Source organism: Epinephelus lanceolatus, chromosome 12, assembly GCF_041903045.1.
Source record: "Epinephelus lanceolatus isolate andai-2023 chromosome 12, ASM4190304v1, whole genome shotgun sequence".
Classification (NCBI taxonomy): domain Eukaryota; kingdom Metazoa; phylum Chordata; class Actinopteri; order Perciformes; family Serranidae; genus Epinephelus; species Epinephelus lanceolatus.
The window spans coordinates 29,720,478-29,737,455 of NC_135745.1; the positions used below are offsets into that span (position 1 = coordinate 29,720,478).

The window sequence follows — 16,978 nt, forward strand, 5'->3', positions numbered from 1 at the left end:
CCAGGTAAGAAGGTATTTAGCAGGAGCAAAATTATCCACAGATGTCCTCCTCTCCAAAACAAACGGACCTGATGAGTCAATCTGATAAAAACACTGAATAAAGAAGTGTCACGTTAAAAAATCAGTGTTTTTTTAATGCTGTCTGTCTCGACACAGAGGGACTGCTAACTACGGTGGCCAACGCAAAAACACAAATGTTCCTGTCTAGAGCCAGTGTTTGATTTGTCTGTTCAGAGCAAGTGTAGACACATGGCACTGCAACATGGCGGACTCTGTGGATGAGGACCAGCTCCATATGTAGGAACAGCTCATTCTGAGGTCACAAAAACACAACTTATTTTTTTAGGTGCTTATACACTAAAGAAAATAACTTATTATAATTCATTTCTGCCAATATATCCCGCTCAAACGTACACACTGGACTTTTAAGCATGGGGTAAAAAAACGGATGTCACTTTGAGGACTAAACCTTAAAATTCGTATCCTTGTGTTCTGAAAAACACCTGCTTGCTGTGCATAATGTTTTGTGAATTTCAGGGGGTGATTAACCATTGTGTAGATCCGCGGGATAATTACAGTAGGAAAAGCACTGTGCAATATACAGAGAGAAAAATAAGTATTATTATATGCATCTTCCTGGCTGAAGCAACTTCATATGGTGCAATTTCTCCCTTTCAAAGGCTTTCTGTGGGACTGAAACAGTAACTTCACTGCAAATTAGTTCAACAACTCTCCAGAACTGCGTGACAGATAATAGAGATCTGCTGCTGGGTGAGCTATTACCCATAACTAAACAGACTTTCCACTTTGGGTCTATGTGTGTGTGCGTGTGTGTGTGTGTGTGTGTGTGCATGCGTATGAAAACAGTGTCTTCTACTCTCTTATCTCCTGCAGTGAGCAGAAGAAAGTGATGGAGGGCCTGCAGTAATTAGAATGGAGAGCCTCTCCTTTCACTACACAAATAATGATAGCCCTTCACCTGCTGTAGAAAATCACCCTGAATCTATGCTTGCACTCAAATAGGACACAGACAAGCACACACATAGACACACACACACACACACGCACACACACACGCACACACACACACACACACACACACACACACACACACACACACACACACACACTCCTCACCTGCTCCAGTTTCCAGTGGAACTCGGCAGGCCTGAAAGTGTCGACCTGAGTGAAATCTCTCCTGAGCAGGAATACCAGGCGGCAGTTGTGGACGTACAGAGAGTAATGGTGGCGGTTCATTTCTGCAACGGGAAGATCACCAACATGCGTGGTCACATACTGACATAAATGCATGCACACAGTTCAACATATCTCAACATGATGAAGTGCATAAATCAACAAGCCCTCCACTTTGAGGACATTAAATCGATGCACCTGCTCCTTTAGCTTTTCCTATTGATTTCTTTCTGTAACCATCCAAAAAATGTCACACAGCCCAGCTGTGTCAAAGACTGAACTCTTTCCAGTTACCTCAAATTGGTTCTCCACATACAAAACACAGCTGTCAGCAAGGCAGAAAGGGTCCAGTGAGTATGGTCACAGAGTGCAGGCTGCTGGTATGTCTATTTGGTGGAGTATCGACTGGTGTCTGTATGAGATGGCAATGAAAGGTGAGTCCCACTTGTTCTGCTTTTATAGTACACTGACTCAGTCTGAGGTGGGATGAGGTGTGCAACAGATTCTCCACAATAATGAGCCATTGCTCATCTTTTTTGGTTTTAGTGTTATAAAATGGCAACAGATGTTTGTCATTTCCTGCCTGTAAAACTGCAGTTCAAAACAGCATCTAAGCAATATTGTGAAATGTCAAGATTATTCAGTTTGTAATAATAAAGTTAACGGAGAGCTTTCATACACTTCTAAGATGTGGGGAAAAAGGTGTTTACATTTGTTGTTTTACCATTTCACTTCAGGCTGAGAGATAAGTCAATATTAACATTTATTGTCATTTTTGCCAAAATCTGTCACAATATTTGTGTTTTGTTTTTGTGTGAAATAGTAAAGAAGCATTTTACTCACAGTAGGGGGATGAATCTAAGGCTACATCCACACTAATACGTTTTCATTTTAAGACGAAAACAATCTCTCCAAAATATTGATGTATCGCTTCTGAATATTTGAAAAGGTGTCAACACTCATGTTCTCCAGTATCGATACTATTGCTATTGATACTACTTTCTCACTCTCTTCTCTCCAGCAGTGAGGTAACACCTGCTCCCACACAGCACTGTCTTCTCATCAGTTGTCTCATTTGCTCCGGTTGCAGATTGGCTTTTCACGGTTTTGTTTTTTACTTGCACCTTTTTTTTTTTTTTTTTTTTTTTTTTAATGTATTCAAATCTCAGACACTTCTGAACACGTGCACTACCACAAGGATATTGTTTTGATTACTGTAAAAAGGTTTAATTATTATTAATGTTAACTACAGTCATTTTAAATTTTAGGCCCTCAGTGTCAGTTTTGCCCCCCCAAAAAGGTATCGAATGTTGATATTTTTCAAGGTTCTGTATTGGAGTTATAAATTCCACTATTATGGCAACACTGCCGTACACACAAGTGTTGCACCATACCAAAATTAATCTTCGTCCATACTAACATGCCTAAAAAGGCATATTACATGACCATCCATTTAGTGTAAACAGGAAACAGATTGTCTAATCTGTGGTTGTTTGCTTATTTATAGAAAATACCACATAGATGGCAGAAAGTAAAGACCAGTGATTTCTGTGCTTGGACCAATGACGAGGTGGAACAGTTACATGTGAATATAAGGAGGTCAAGGCAGCAGAAAACATATTCAGAGTCACTGTGAAGCAAATACAGCAACATATTAGAGTGGTACCAGAAGCATTAGCCATTGCTGGAGGAAGCCATGGCAATGGGAAAGGAGTACTACACAAGAAAAAATAAAATCACAAAAGGTATGTTGGCCAAGCTATGATGTTTTGGCTAAACAGTTGTGACTGATAAGACCAAAATGGAAAGCAAACATGGGTGTCTGTGTTATCATTTTCAAAAGTCTCAATTTCTGTCCCCTAGACTAAAACGCAACCCTGGAGTTTTCAAACTGAAACAAGGTCAGTATCTTTTTCAAAAGTCTCTGTTTTAGGGGTTCAAAACGTTTGAGTAGTAAACATAGCAATAGTTATGCATCTTTAAACTAAAACCTACTAGTGTGGAAGAAGCCTAAGCATAACTTTTGATCTTCTGATAAATAATTTAGCAATCATACTGACATGTTGCTATCAAGACGTAAAGCTTTAATAATTATAATTATTAAAGCTTTACGTCTTGATAGCAACATGTCAGTATGATTGCTAAATTATTAGTATAATGAGAGTTACTTTGCCCTTGTTTCCTGTCTTTGATGTCACCAGGCTCAGCCAGATGAGTGATGGGATACAAGACATGGGTGTCTTTTTTTTACACAGTTTTGGTGATCTGGCCTTCACACTTAGCCTTCTGGTACCGCTCACATCCTTAAGCCAAACAGTTGCAAATGAAAAAAGGGTTTATAAGATTCTGATGGTTTAACACGAACCACTCTGCAGTTTTGCATTACAAGATCAGACTACACATTTCGTAAGCTAATAAGCCATCTGTGAGACCATTGTGAGAGTGTGCAATGTGCAGATGGCTCGCTTAATTACACAGTTCAGGCAACTCGGTTTAGACATGCAGTGGGGAAAAAGTTTAAAGTTTCAAAGACCATTTGCCATTGTGGGCTTCAGTTTTGCCCTAATCTTGTTGTTTTTGACCATGTTATGGTCATACTATGTTTAAAATGCTGAGGACAAGTCAAAACTGCGAAATGTCTGAGCAAAGGAAGCCAAGAGTCTCATAGTTTCCTCATAAAGTGGAGCAAAAATGTTTCTAAAATACAGGAAAATTGATGTGAAAAATAAATTTTCTCCTTCTAACATGTCAGACAGAGGAAATTAATTTCTTAACATTGAGTACGTGTGAAATTGTCTCCTCACCGGTCTTGTCAGAGTTACACAGTAAGGTTTCCTTCTCGGCTCTGAGTCCTGGACTGGGCCCGTGTTTCATCCACGTTGCTATGGTGAACTGGTCCGTCAAGTTCTGGGGCACCACGTGATCTGGAACATTAGCAGCCTGTCGTCCGTCGAATCTGTAGATGAGGTCACTGTCTCGGCCGCTGTCAGTCAGCAGAGATGCTGTCCAGTTTGTGGAAGGGCTGGGAGCAGGAAGGAGGTCGGTGCTGCCTGATGCTGCACCTTGATGTGCCAATCAGAGAACACGACACTGTCAAGACGGCTGCACAGAAAATCAACCTGCAGAGAAACTACCTTTCCACAACTTTCTTCTTTCTCTTCCTTTATACCAGAAGTTAGCAGATATCAGTTCATGACCTAATGTTGTTTTTGCATGTCAGAATTGTGGATTAAACAAATGTGTGTGAATCAGTGAATGTTTAGAAAGGGTTGTTGATATCATCAAGCATGGTTACTAAGTGAATCTGCTTGAATTAAACATGTATTTGATTTCCACAGGCAACATGAACCATGTACACAATTTGAAATAAGATTTGCGTGGGCCTTATACTGTTAATGCAGTGAGGCTCCACTTCACTCACATCAAACATAATATGGCAACTTCAAAGTATGTTTTGAGAGCAAATAATTGAAGTTGAAAATAACTGATTTTGACTTCTTCCAAAACAATGAACTGATTCCTGAATTTCTCAACACAAATATTCTGTACGTGTAATGTTTTACATGTAGATATGTTACAGGGTATAACTTGAAGCAATAATAAACACGTCACAGCCTGTAAATTTAATTCAAAATTAAAAAAATAAGTTTCAAAATAGTCTCCAGGCTTGAAATGGCACACCGGAAATTGGTATATTAAGAGAGGCTATAATGTCAAGAGGTAATTTCTGCTTTAAATTGAAGTTTTCCTTGTCTCTTATTACCATTACCGCCCTGTGTGCTCTCACAGTCCCCAATTCTTAAATAGCACCTCACTATTTTTAACAAATCATTTCATGGAACTTCTGCCTCTGAAACTAATTTCTTTTCTCTCCACTTACCACAGAGTTTCTGCAGAGATTTCTCAGAGTAGGTTTCCCGGTCACAGCCCTTCCCGATGTGATTAGTCTGTAGCTCTACCATCGCCTTCACACCAGACAGGGGACCACCACACGTTTCCAAGTGCATCTTGGGAAACAGCTGCCTGCTTCCAGTCCCTGGCTCATAGTCCACCCGCTTGTTCCAACCTTTAAGGGTCACAATTTGTTTAGTCATGACAATTACAGGTAATCTAGTATCACACAGTTAACAATGGTTGTTTTTAGTAACATGTATTAAGTATTTTTTTCACATTGCATAACAAAATACATCAAACATTATTCCATTCTTACTTTATCTGAAATGAAACCTGATGAGTAGTTCATTTTAGATCTCATAGTAGTTCTCTCAATAAATTGATCTTACAAACACTGGGATATCGAGGCATCACGTTGGTTGTGGTTTCACTGCGGTGTGGGGATAACATGAGCTATTTCTGTCTGACCCGTCTCTTGCAGCTGACACCACACTTTGTACTCCACCTCACATATTTTAAGAAACAGTAGGTATTTGATGATGAGAGGGGCTGCCTTTGATATTTGTCTTCTCTGAAACAACCACAGGTTCACCACTAACCTTTCATTTTGTACTACAATACTTCACTTTAGATCAGCCTCTCTGTGTGTGGAGGTGATTTTGGCCTTTGTATTAAGTAATACTTCACATCGCTCAATGACCATTTGGTTATGAATTACTCATCACAAAAAACAAAAAATCCAAAAGCCAACCACAACAGCAAAACTACATCAAAACATCTGTTAACGTGCAGTTTAATCCAAGTCTCATTTATCCAGTCGTATGTTCAGTGCTTCCCAAAGGCATGCATTTTTGCTAAAACTGGAATTTTAAAAGCACTTTTGCACTCCTGCATTGTTTGTCAGTGGTTCCCAACTGGTGGGTCGTGGTCAAAAAGTGGGTCACAGGTCCAATCTGAATGGACCGCAAGTGACAGGCAAATGTGTCGGTCAATATCCAGGACAGAGCTTTAATTTGAAGTGCTGCTTCCCTCTGTAGACTAAGTGACTAACAGACAGCTACTTGAGAGACAGCAAATGAGCTTGACAACACGGTCAAATGCAAGTATGACGCTGAATGTGTTAAACTGTGTGGACCTTGATCTAACAACTAATCTGGACCCCATGACTGGACAAGTCAGGAACCACTGGTTTATGTTTTTTAAATAATAATGTTTTAGCAAAAACTTTACAAATTTTCTGTTACATTATGGTACATTAAAATCGAGAGAACGCAGGAATCTTTTGGAGCAACATGAAATGGAAATTTTACATGATTAGTTAATCACAGTATGCACATCTGCAATATGAGCACATGTATTTTAAACAAACACATCTGTTTTAGTATATTTATATCTTTAAACATTGCTCACTGTAGGATGCACAAATGTCTTGCTGCTAACATTGTTATTAGACCTGTCCACAGAGATGTAAGAAATAACATTTAGGTTATACTATAGGTGGTTTATGGTTTCATAATGAGCCTGTGGGTCTTCAAAGAATGACAGGCAACCACATAGGCTTGGTATTGTCTCAGTGATTTCCTGCCCTGTGTCGAGTCAAAAGGAGACCGAAAGGGCTGGTAACATGACAGGAGGAGCTGACCTCCTTGTAACTGTCAGTACTGTTGCCAGGTGTTATATTTTCATTACCCAGGTGTTATATCTATCCACAATGTACGAGAACTCATGAATCGCAGTGGAGAAAGGGATTCACAAGCATGATCATGTACAGGACTGTGAATGTGCACACACTTGTGTGTGTAGGCGGACACCTGGCAGCTCTTTCCAAGCCTACAGAATATAATATCAAGTCTCCTGAGACAAGAAGAGAGGCGGACTGCGATCAGGTCGGCAAGGAGGAGTGAGAGGTGAGGTGGAGCAAGACGTATTTAGCCTCTATTTATGCCAGAGAGCCTTCTTCAAAAAAAGAGCTGCAGACGCACTGCTGACCTTTACACACACATGATAAATAAGGTTGTGTACAAAAGACTTGATGTTTGAATGCATAATTGCATTATGTTTTATTCATGGCTTTAAAGTTACTATGGGTTAATGGTTTTACAACAGGATTATGCAGTAAGGCCTCTTTTATGAGCCAAAAATTGCAAAGAATCATGCAACATTGATGAGGATATTAGCCGGGTATGATAGCAAGTGCTCCTTTGTGATTCAAATGCTGCAAGTCGATAGCCCCGTGGTACCATCTGGATCTCAGAAATGATTGAATTTTTCTTCCCCCAAAGAGCAAGATCTTGAAGATCCAGCTGCTGTTTTGTTGTCAGTGGTTTTATTTTCTGTAAATCGGTATGTTTTTGATCAAAAGCTGAACATGCCCCCTCTTTTCTTGAGTATTTTCCTTTTCAGGCGTACTGTGCTGAAATCAGTGGTCCTCAGAGCTCTGCTGCACATGAAGATGACATTTACATAAAGTTGAATGCCAGACAACTTTCTCAACACTGCACTGATTCTCTGTCTACCTCCACCCCTCTGAGATGTGCACTGACATTTCCCTCAATGAGTGTCCCTAAAGCCTAAACAACTGGCATTCACGTCGTTTTCATTGCTCTCTTTGCACTAATGGATCTTGTCGGTAACATCAAGCATTTCCTCTTAAATTATCTTCTCTCATCATATAGCACACAATTACATGATGCTATTAGACATGGGGTGAGACATCAAACATGTGACTTAGCATTAGGGTAGCTGAAAAACATCCATTAAACCATCATGTATAATTACATCATGGCCATGCAATACAGCATTCAGACCTTATATATGTTGTTCCAGTCAACAGACTGATTTACTCTAAACCAAAGATACTGACTGTCATGGTAAGAGTGATTTTCTCAGTGTTTAGATACATGGCAATAATGCATATGGAGGAGGTGAAATCAATTATTTAAAGGTATACTATGCAGGAAGTATCAGTAACTGTTTGTAAACAGAATCGCCAAACCCAGCTTTGTCTGCTTGCTGCTTTGCCTCGCTATATATGTATCCTGTATGCTTGTGTCGGCTCTCCTTACAATTTTGCAGACTGTTCATCGGTACTCTCTCGTTTACAAAGCTATTCTTGGCCTACTTCCAGCATACTTATGTGTGTACATTAAAAGCAAAAATGAAAAAAATTGAAAATGTTTATCTATTCTCAGAACATGTTTTTATTGTCTGTACCTAGGGTATGCTCAGAGTTTGGCAAGCTAGCATTTATGTACGCAGCTCCTTATATGTGGAATCTTTAAGTCCTCTCGGCCGTTTCAAAGTACCATTGCCGGATTTTTGTACACAATCTCCTATATGCAGATATCACGGTGTATCTTAGGTGGTCTTTGTATTTGTGTAGTTGCCCTTTTTTGCATTTTTATGGTTCACTTCTAGTATATATTAACATACTTTTGGGCTTTTCTTTGTAGTAATCTTATTTCATGTTTCACATTTCTTGTTTTGGAGTTGTACATCTTTATTCTGAAGTTTTGTTCCGTGTCTGTTTGTAATTTATGTTGCTGCCTGCCTTTGCCAGGACACTCTGGAAAAGGAGATTTTTAATCTTAAGAGGGTTTTCTGGTTAGATTAAAAAGAATAACGTTTTTCCATTGCTGTGTCCAAGATTTCTGTAGCTTTCTCTTGGATGTGTTCTGCTTGTAACTACCTTTTTATAATGTCCCAACCACACCTACACACTGTGCCCATAAATGTCCAGATCACAGCAAAATAAGAAGGAAATAAAAAAAAATCCAAGCAGAGGTCAGGGTCTCTGCAGATAAATACATACTCAATACTTTTGTATGACTCTATATCATACATTATTTCATTCTTTATTCATTACTTTATCTGAAATGAAACCTGATGAGTAGTTCATTTTAAATAGCTGACTAAATTGATCTTACAAACACACTGGGATATCGAAGCATCACGTTGGTTGTGGTTTCACTGCGGTGTGGGGATAACATGAGATATTTCTGTCTGACCCGTCTCTTGCAGCTGACACCACACTTTGTACTCCACCTCACATATTTTAAGAAACAGTAGGTATTTGATGGTGAGAAGGGCTGCCTTTGATATTTGTCAACCAGAGGTTCACCACTAACCTTTCACTTGGTACTACAATACTTCTCTTTAGACCAGCCTCTCTGTGTGTGGAGTAATACTTCACATCCCTAAATGACCATTTGGTCATGTATCACAAAGAAAAGAAGGATCCAAAAACCAACATCAACAGCAAAACGATATCAAAACATCTGTTAACAAACTCTCACATAAAACGTGCAGTTCAATCCAAGTCTTATTTATCCAGTCGTATGTTCAGTACTTTTTTTGTTAATTATATATCTTCGAATAGCTCAACAGTATTATTATGATTATTATCACAAACAAATGTATCTGACTCCAAACCACACAGTGTCACAGTTTTGTAGCAATCAAGTATTTTGTGCATCACAGTATTGCTTAAAACTGAATGTAGTGACAGCCATATTTGGAAACTTCACCATGTTGGATAAAGTTTATTCTGACTGGCTGAAGTTATTCTCAAGTCAGATTTCGTCATATATACAACCACTATAGAAGTTTTTATATACCCCCCACGTGCAGAGCCCCTGTAGCTCACTGCTTAAGAGGCCACCCATGTAGAGCTTTGATTCTGTGCCCAAACCTGATTGGGCCCAACCTTACCTGCTGGGTTTGGGCCAGGCCGAAATTTCTCAACATTCCCTTGGGCTTGAATCAGGACAGGTTCTTGCCAATATCCTGGTGTAAGAGTGTGTCATTTCCATGTGAATCAACAAACAGTTAAGTTTCACTTTCAAAGCGCTCGGTGCTCTTACGCTCCAAGAGTGTGGTGCTCTTAACCCAACTATATATTCCAACAGCGCCCTGACCTAAACAGCCACTCTGAGCACCAGAGTGGCTGTTTACGAGCACACCCTGTGACACGAGCACACCCTGTGACACAAACATCTGTTACTGCACTGAAAAGACTTGTGTTGTCAAGTTTTTAATGAATGTTTAAATATTAACAAACTAAATACATTTACAGTGGAAATTCAGGTTTTTAATCAGGCTTGGGCCCAAAACTGCTGCCATAATTTGGGCTCGGGTCAGGCTTGAACAGATCAAAGCTCTACGCTGGCTAACTCAACTTGCTTTGTCTTGGGGCCACTTTTGCAAAACGACAGGAGGCCGGGGACCAGTTAATAAAGAACGATTAATAATATTTATCAATATATGTAATAAATGAATTGCCTGTTCTTAACCTTTCGACATTTCCTGTACACAGGGGTGTTTCTAGGATTTGAGAAGTCAGGAACATTTTTTTTTTTTTTTAACAATCAGGCTCTATTTTGATGCTTTATATACTTCATATCTATTTTCATCTTGAATAAGAAAATGGGCCAGATTTAGCCCGCGCACCATAAATTGAGTATCACTGCTTTACACACATGAGCCACATCTGTGGTTTGAGTCCAGCCGGAACCCTTTGTTGTCCCACTCTCTCCTTCGTTTCCTTCGTTTCCTGTGGATGTGTGTAATAATGCCAAAAAAAAAAAAAAAAAGCCATCCATATGAGTTTTGGTGTTTGTAGAATCTGGCAAAAAAAGAAGCAAAATTGGTCCATGATTAAACAGTTTCGTATCATCCTTGGCTCCGCTTCCTTTGGAGCTTTGTAATAATATGATGAGAGTGAATGAAACCGGTAAGGGGATCTGTTTGTAGATTTAAAAACAGCTCTACTCACTGTGATGTTTTAGAGACGTGCTTTCTGATAATGAAACCGCAGCTTTGCAGGGGACTGTGGTTTTACTGACTAACTGTGATTTTTTTAAAGACTGTAAGACCAACCACCACCTCTCTCGTTTACCATAAGTTTATTTCTCTCTATCCTCCCTCGAGTTGCCTGTTCATTGGGGCTCTTTCTTTATCTCTTCCTTCCTCCATTTCCCCTCTCCCCTCTTATCTGTCTCTGTCTTCCTCTTTCATTCCTGTGTGAGCTTGACTCCTGAGATGCTGTCAGTGCTGACAGGTGAAGCAGCAGGGGAAACGGGCTGGCTCAAATGCCAAGCTGCTAACATGTTAAAGGAGAAAAAAAAATGCACTCCAGTCAACTTCCCCTCTGGAGTTTTTTGTCAGGTCTTCTGATTTCCTCGAGAGACGTTCATTCTAAAATGAGATAGAATTCCCTTGAGGGAAAGGATATGCTAAAAAACTGCACCGTCTGCTTCAATTTTGATGGTGCTGCTTTATATATAAGCACGTTTAAACAATATGTCAGTGCACTTTATACCAGCATAGTAATGAGTACATTTCTGTCAATTATTACCAGGTATATTAAGGCATTGTGAGAGCATTTCAGTGGCTGTCTCTTTATCTCTGACCTTGCCATCCTGGTTTGCAGACAGGCTTGACATCAATATGCACAGCCACATCTTCCTTTGCTCTCTTCTGACCACAGTCAAAGGCCGTCACCATAATCTTGTAGCTCTGCTGCTTGTCATAGCTCAGCCGCTCTGTGTTTCTGATGTTACCTGAGAGGACACAAAGAAAGGAGGAAATGTAATTATGATTATTCACTGACAGAGGAAAAAAAAGAAGACGCTATGCTTATTTGACAATAATAAAGCAAGAAACACTTTCCACTGAGCAATAAGTGAAACTGACTTTGCAATAAAGAAGCTGCTCCTTGAAAACAAACAGAACTCTTTGTATTTATTGAAGCCTTTTACGGGAAGCTCAAGGTCCAGTAACCTTGTATCGCATTTGAATATCAAAGCCTCTCTGTAAACAGACAATGTACAATTACAATGATGGATTATCCTCACCTGTCACCAGGGTAACAGTCTAAGAGCAGTGTGAGATGGAGGAGATGCTACAGGCCTGTGGGTTTTCACAAACACGCCTTAAGGAAGGTGATATTCTGAGGTTACTATCGTGTAAGAGTCCAACCCACAGCTGGCTAACTTTAATGGGTGTTTAATAGTGTTTTTTCCGGTAATGTTCTAACTTTCACATTGATAAAGGGCCTTTTTGAATATTTTGTTGGTCAGCTACTGATTGACATTAACCCATGTGTATGTCAGCTATTTCTGACATCATCACATTTGTATTTTCAGATTAGTTTAAGGGTGCCTTCACACCTGCGCTGTGAGTTCTGTTTTAATAAAAGACTTATGGAGCACTTGATCGGATAGTCTGGCTCGTTTGGGCTGGTGTGGAGCTGTCAATCAAACCCTTGTGTGGACCAAACAACCACCAGTGCAGTGCAGTTCGTTTGTGGCGTTAAAGGAGATGAACCAACCACAGGATTTTATGATAGCAGACATGTGATTTTAGCATGATTTCAAAAGAAACTACACACAAAATATGTCTGCAATCTTAGAACTGACCTGCATAATGTATATGACATATTTATGCAATTAGTAACCATGGTGACATGTATGCAGGTCAGCGCTAGAAGCTGTTAAAACTGCTGTGGTATCTGACTCGGATTTCTTTGTGAGTTAATTAACTCCAGTGAAAAGTATGTGGCAGCGATCCCACAGTAATTAGCCCCGAATTACATGTGGTTGATTTGCAGCCTACTAATAATGCTCATAACCAGTTATTTCTTGGGGAGCTCTTTGTGACACCAAAGAACATAAATACACACATCAGAAGCATTAAAGTGCTGCATAAATTTCTGTCTGTCATAAAGTTCAGGGAGGAGCCAAATGCAGAGTAACAAGTTTTAACAAAAAAGGCGAGCTTAAATGCAGCTGATAAAAAACATCTGGTATACTGTAGGTGGCAGGTAAATTAAAGAACCAAAAGTAAACTGAAAACAAATCCGGATAATACAATGACCTCAAATCCAAAATCCAAACAGAACATCAGGCAGGATACGGAGCAGGGAATGACACCAAGAACACAGGGGTGAGCACAGGAATCAACACAGGAATGAAAGCAGGATGAATGCAGGATGAACTGACCAGGAACAAAGGGAAACCCACAGGTATATATACACAGAAAGCTAATCATAAGAACGGGACACAGGTGGAGTAGGGGGACACAAAAGGAGGGAAATGGAGACTTGCTAACAACAAGGGTGTGGAGGGGAACACTAGGCTGAAACAGACAAGACGAATACAGAGCAGGTGTGAAGGGAAGACTCTGGGAACAGGGAAGGACTAGTGAGACAGGTGTGACAGAAAGCAGACGGGAAAACACACAAAGACAGGAAGTAAAACTAGACACGACACATGAGCGGAGAATCTACAAAATAACACACGATGCGGAAAAAACATGAATGAATAACATGAAACAAGGAACACAAACAGTAATCTCCACAACAAAAACCCAGGATCATGACACTGTCAGTCAATGGAATTTGATTTCCTGCACGTGGGTCCTGATGATGCAAGATGACAATCACTAAAACAGTCCAATCAACAACTTACATGTCCGTCAGTATAACTTCACGTTTACTCTTCTTGGTTCATTTGTAAAATGTCAGAGTGAACAGGAACTGGACAAGAACTAAATGCAACAATAATTTTTTTTCCTCTTGGTGCGGACCAAATGAACTAAACAACAGATATAAAATCACCCTTATGTGGATGAATGAAATGGTAAATGCATTTTATTTATGTAGTGATTTTATCTTATCTCTTTAGTGTTATAACTTTGCCTCTCATTCACACATACTGATGGCAGCAAGCTACCATGCCAAGTGCTGTCCAACTATCACTTTGATCAAACTGCTGACCCTGCAATGAGTCAACAAACAGATTTTACCTCCTAAGCCACAGCTGCCCTGAATTGTTTACGTGCATTTTCTAAGCAAACTTGCTTACCTCAGACTTTACCTACAGGGATGAATAAAGTGTCACAAATTAAGTTTTATATATATATATATATTTTTTTTAGCTTATCAATATCTCACTGCTCTGTTGTGGCTTCTGTCCTTTCTATGTCCTGTGCGACTGTCCTTTCATCTGAGGGCTGCCTTAAAAATACTTATTTTCTGCGTATATTCACGGGTGAATGCTACTTTCAAAATTACATGCATACACTTTCTTATCCTGCTCCGAAACTGGGTTTTTTTCTGGCACCATTTGGTACATTTATCCCTCCATCTCTAAGATCTTGTCGATGTGTTATGATGTAACTTTCCATTTAATTTCTCAAAAACTATACAGTTAAGTCAGGATCAGGGTCATGCTGAACAGGATTAAATGGTTTTTATCATGTAAGGAATTCTTTGGTGACATATTTAACAAGACTTATTGATATATGATGTGTAATAAAATATTGCTCTGCCCTTAATGGCTGCTCTAAGTACTTGTATGGTAACAGCATGAACAGACAAACATCAAAAATCCAACAGCAGCTGGGTTGACCAGGTTTCACACGATCAGGCCAGCTGTTTTGTATTTTCGTCCGTGTGCTGTCAGTGTCCTCTTCTCATTCCGCAATGTTATAAATCTGGTTTTCATTGTGTGAGAAGAGATAGACGTGAGAGTGTGAGAAAAGTATTATCTATGTGAGTCTTACGGTCAATACATGAGAGTTGGCAGCCCTGCACAACATATCGTCTGTGCCAAGTTACCAGAGTATGTAGAGCTGAGGAGTACGTGCACAGCTCAAATTTTACGTGCATTCCTGTGAACATGCACGTGGTATTTCGAGCCCTGCTATTGTATTAAAGTCACTGTTGTGGAGCTGGACTCCACAGCTGGTTGAGATAAGTGATGCAACATCTCCAACTTGAGAAACTAAAGCCCTTTTTAAATAGGAATTGTGCAAATTTGCAGGAAAGCCCAATCAGTCTTCTTTCAGCATTCTTCGTTTGTGAGGGCAAGGAGGTCGCGCAATTCCTTGTCTCCCCAGTTCCTCATCTTTACAGTGTCTTTCAGGTTTGCGTTTCCCTCTTGGTACTAGTACTAGCTGCTCATTTGTGCTATCACCTGTTTCCTATTTATCTGCCGCCAGTAGGTCGCACTTGCGGCGTCATCAACAGCCCATCCCACAAGTCATCAACAGTTCCTCCCGTGGCTGAAGGGCACCTTGTTCGTTTTAAACCAAAAAGGTTCCGCCAATATGTTTACCCTATGAGGCGAAAAATTGGGCACCTCAGATCAACTCACCAATCCAGCTCTGTGCGTCTAAACGCTCGCAGCTTGCCGGCAAAAAGGCCCAACATTCACCACAAAATCTGGCAGTGTAAAGGGGGCTTAAGATTCATTAAATGGCTCTTCTGATAAATTTACAAGAATCTGGGATCTATTTTTGGAATATATAAAGTCTAGACTCTAAACCCCAACTTAATTTATAACTCCATGTGAAGTAAGTCATACTCACTTATTAATTAAAAAAAATAAAAATAAAAAAAAAAATTAAAAAAAATATTACAATGGAGTCAATATGACCATTAGAACTGCTTGACGTTGTGATAGCCAAATGTTTGTCCACAGTGAGATCCTTAATTTTTCCAGAGTGCTGACTCCAATAGTTAGTTTGTAGGCTGTTTACAGATTTCGATGTAAGATAAAACATGACAGAACTTTATCTATCTCGAGGGAAATTGCTGTGCATGCAAAAATGAAAAACTAGAGAACAATCAGGTGCAAACAAAGTGCAAACCAATATATACAAAGAGATGGAGGCTGGTGGGTAAGGAAGATCGTACCTTTACGGTAGCTGCTCCAAAGCTTTGGTGTAGCCTTCCACTCTCAATTAAATCCTCCCCCTCTACTGACACTTTCAAGACAATTCTTAAAATATACATGTTTTCAATGGCCTCTGGTTGTTTGTAGTGGTTTTAATATTTTAGTATTTTATCATCTTTTCACGTTTGTAATTGTAATTGTACCGGTTTTATTCTATTTTTTATTTGTGTACATTTTATATTGCTATATATTTGTGTGTCATTCTTTTAACTTGGTGCAGCACTTTGGTCAACTGCGGTTGTTTTTAAATGTGCTATATAAATGAACTTGATTTGATGCCTAAAACAGGTTACCAGTATGTGAAAATGCTAGAGCAGGTTGGCTTTGCAGCATCCAATATGGCCATGTCCATTTGTCTTCTGATTCCAACTGAACCCAAAGTTTAAGATAAGGTACAGAAACCTACTGGTCTTGCTTCATGAGATCGGCCCCAGGTGGAGTGAGGTCTATTCAACTGTGGCCACCAAGCTTATGGTTGGATATTTGTCAAAAATAGACAACACACATACAAATAACCACGCAAACAGAGGGAGTAAGAGACTCCAGAGTATTTTAACTGATCACTGGACATTTTATAAATTAGATGCCATATACACAACCTTATTCTATTTGAGTTTTTAGTACGGCGTTGCAGTTGTTTGATTCTAAAGACAAAAGCTTGCTGACTCATTAACAACTTTTATAGTAGTGTAATATTTTTATTTGTCTAATCAAAATGAATTTATATAAGGGATAATTTCAGGATGTTTGATCTTGTATCTAAAGACTGAGCTCGGCCAGTTATGTGTGGGTGGAAAATTACAGTATGATTATAAATATACTCTATATAATAATTATATAATGAGCTGTAAAACTGTAAAAGTGTGTAGATCCACATGCTTTGAGGAGGCGAGCGAGCACAAAAAATATTAGGACTAAATTGATTCACTTGGGATTACATTCCAGAAAGACTGGTTGCATCAATCCTACAGTATGGTTCACTGACTGAGCTAAACGTTAACAATGCAACAGAGAGGTGCATGAAGTCTTTACTGTCGTGTTCAACAATGACAGCTACAGAGTGAGATGATGGTTGCAACGAATGCTTGAAGAGCATCAAAGCAGAAAGAAAACTGCACTAAAATATTTTCCAGTTGGTGATTAAACACACT

At 39.4% G+C, this 16,978-nt stretch overlaps 1 protein-coding gene across 1 annotated transcript in view; it reads right to left on the reverse strand.

The window, feature by feature from the left end:
- clstn2a (calsyntenin 2a) overlaps positions 1-16,978 on the reverse strand; it is a 238,536-nt gene that overhangs the window by 52,378 nt on the left and 169,180 nt on the right. Inside the window, exons 6-9 of the mRNA XM_033650856.2 lie at positions 11,499-11,648; positions 5,075-5,260; positions 3,999-4,256; positions 1,138-1,259 (exon numbers count right to left, since the gene is read on the reverse strand). Of these exons, the coding sequence (XP_033506747.1) occupies positions 1,138-1,259; positions 3,999-4,256; positions 5,075-5,260; positions 11,499-11,648 (716 nt within the window). The remainder of the gene's footprint in view (positions 1-1,137; positions 1,260-3,998; positions 4,257-5,074; positions 5,261-11,498; positions 11,649-16,978) is intronic.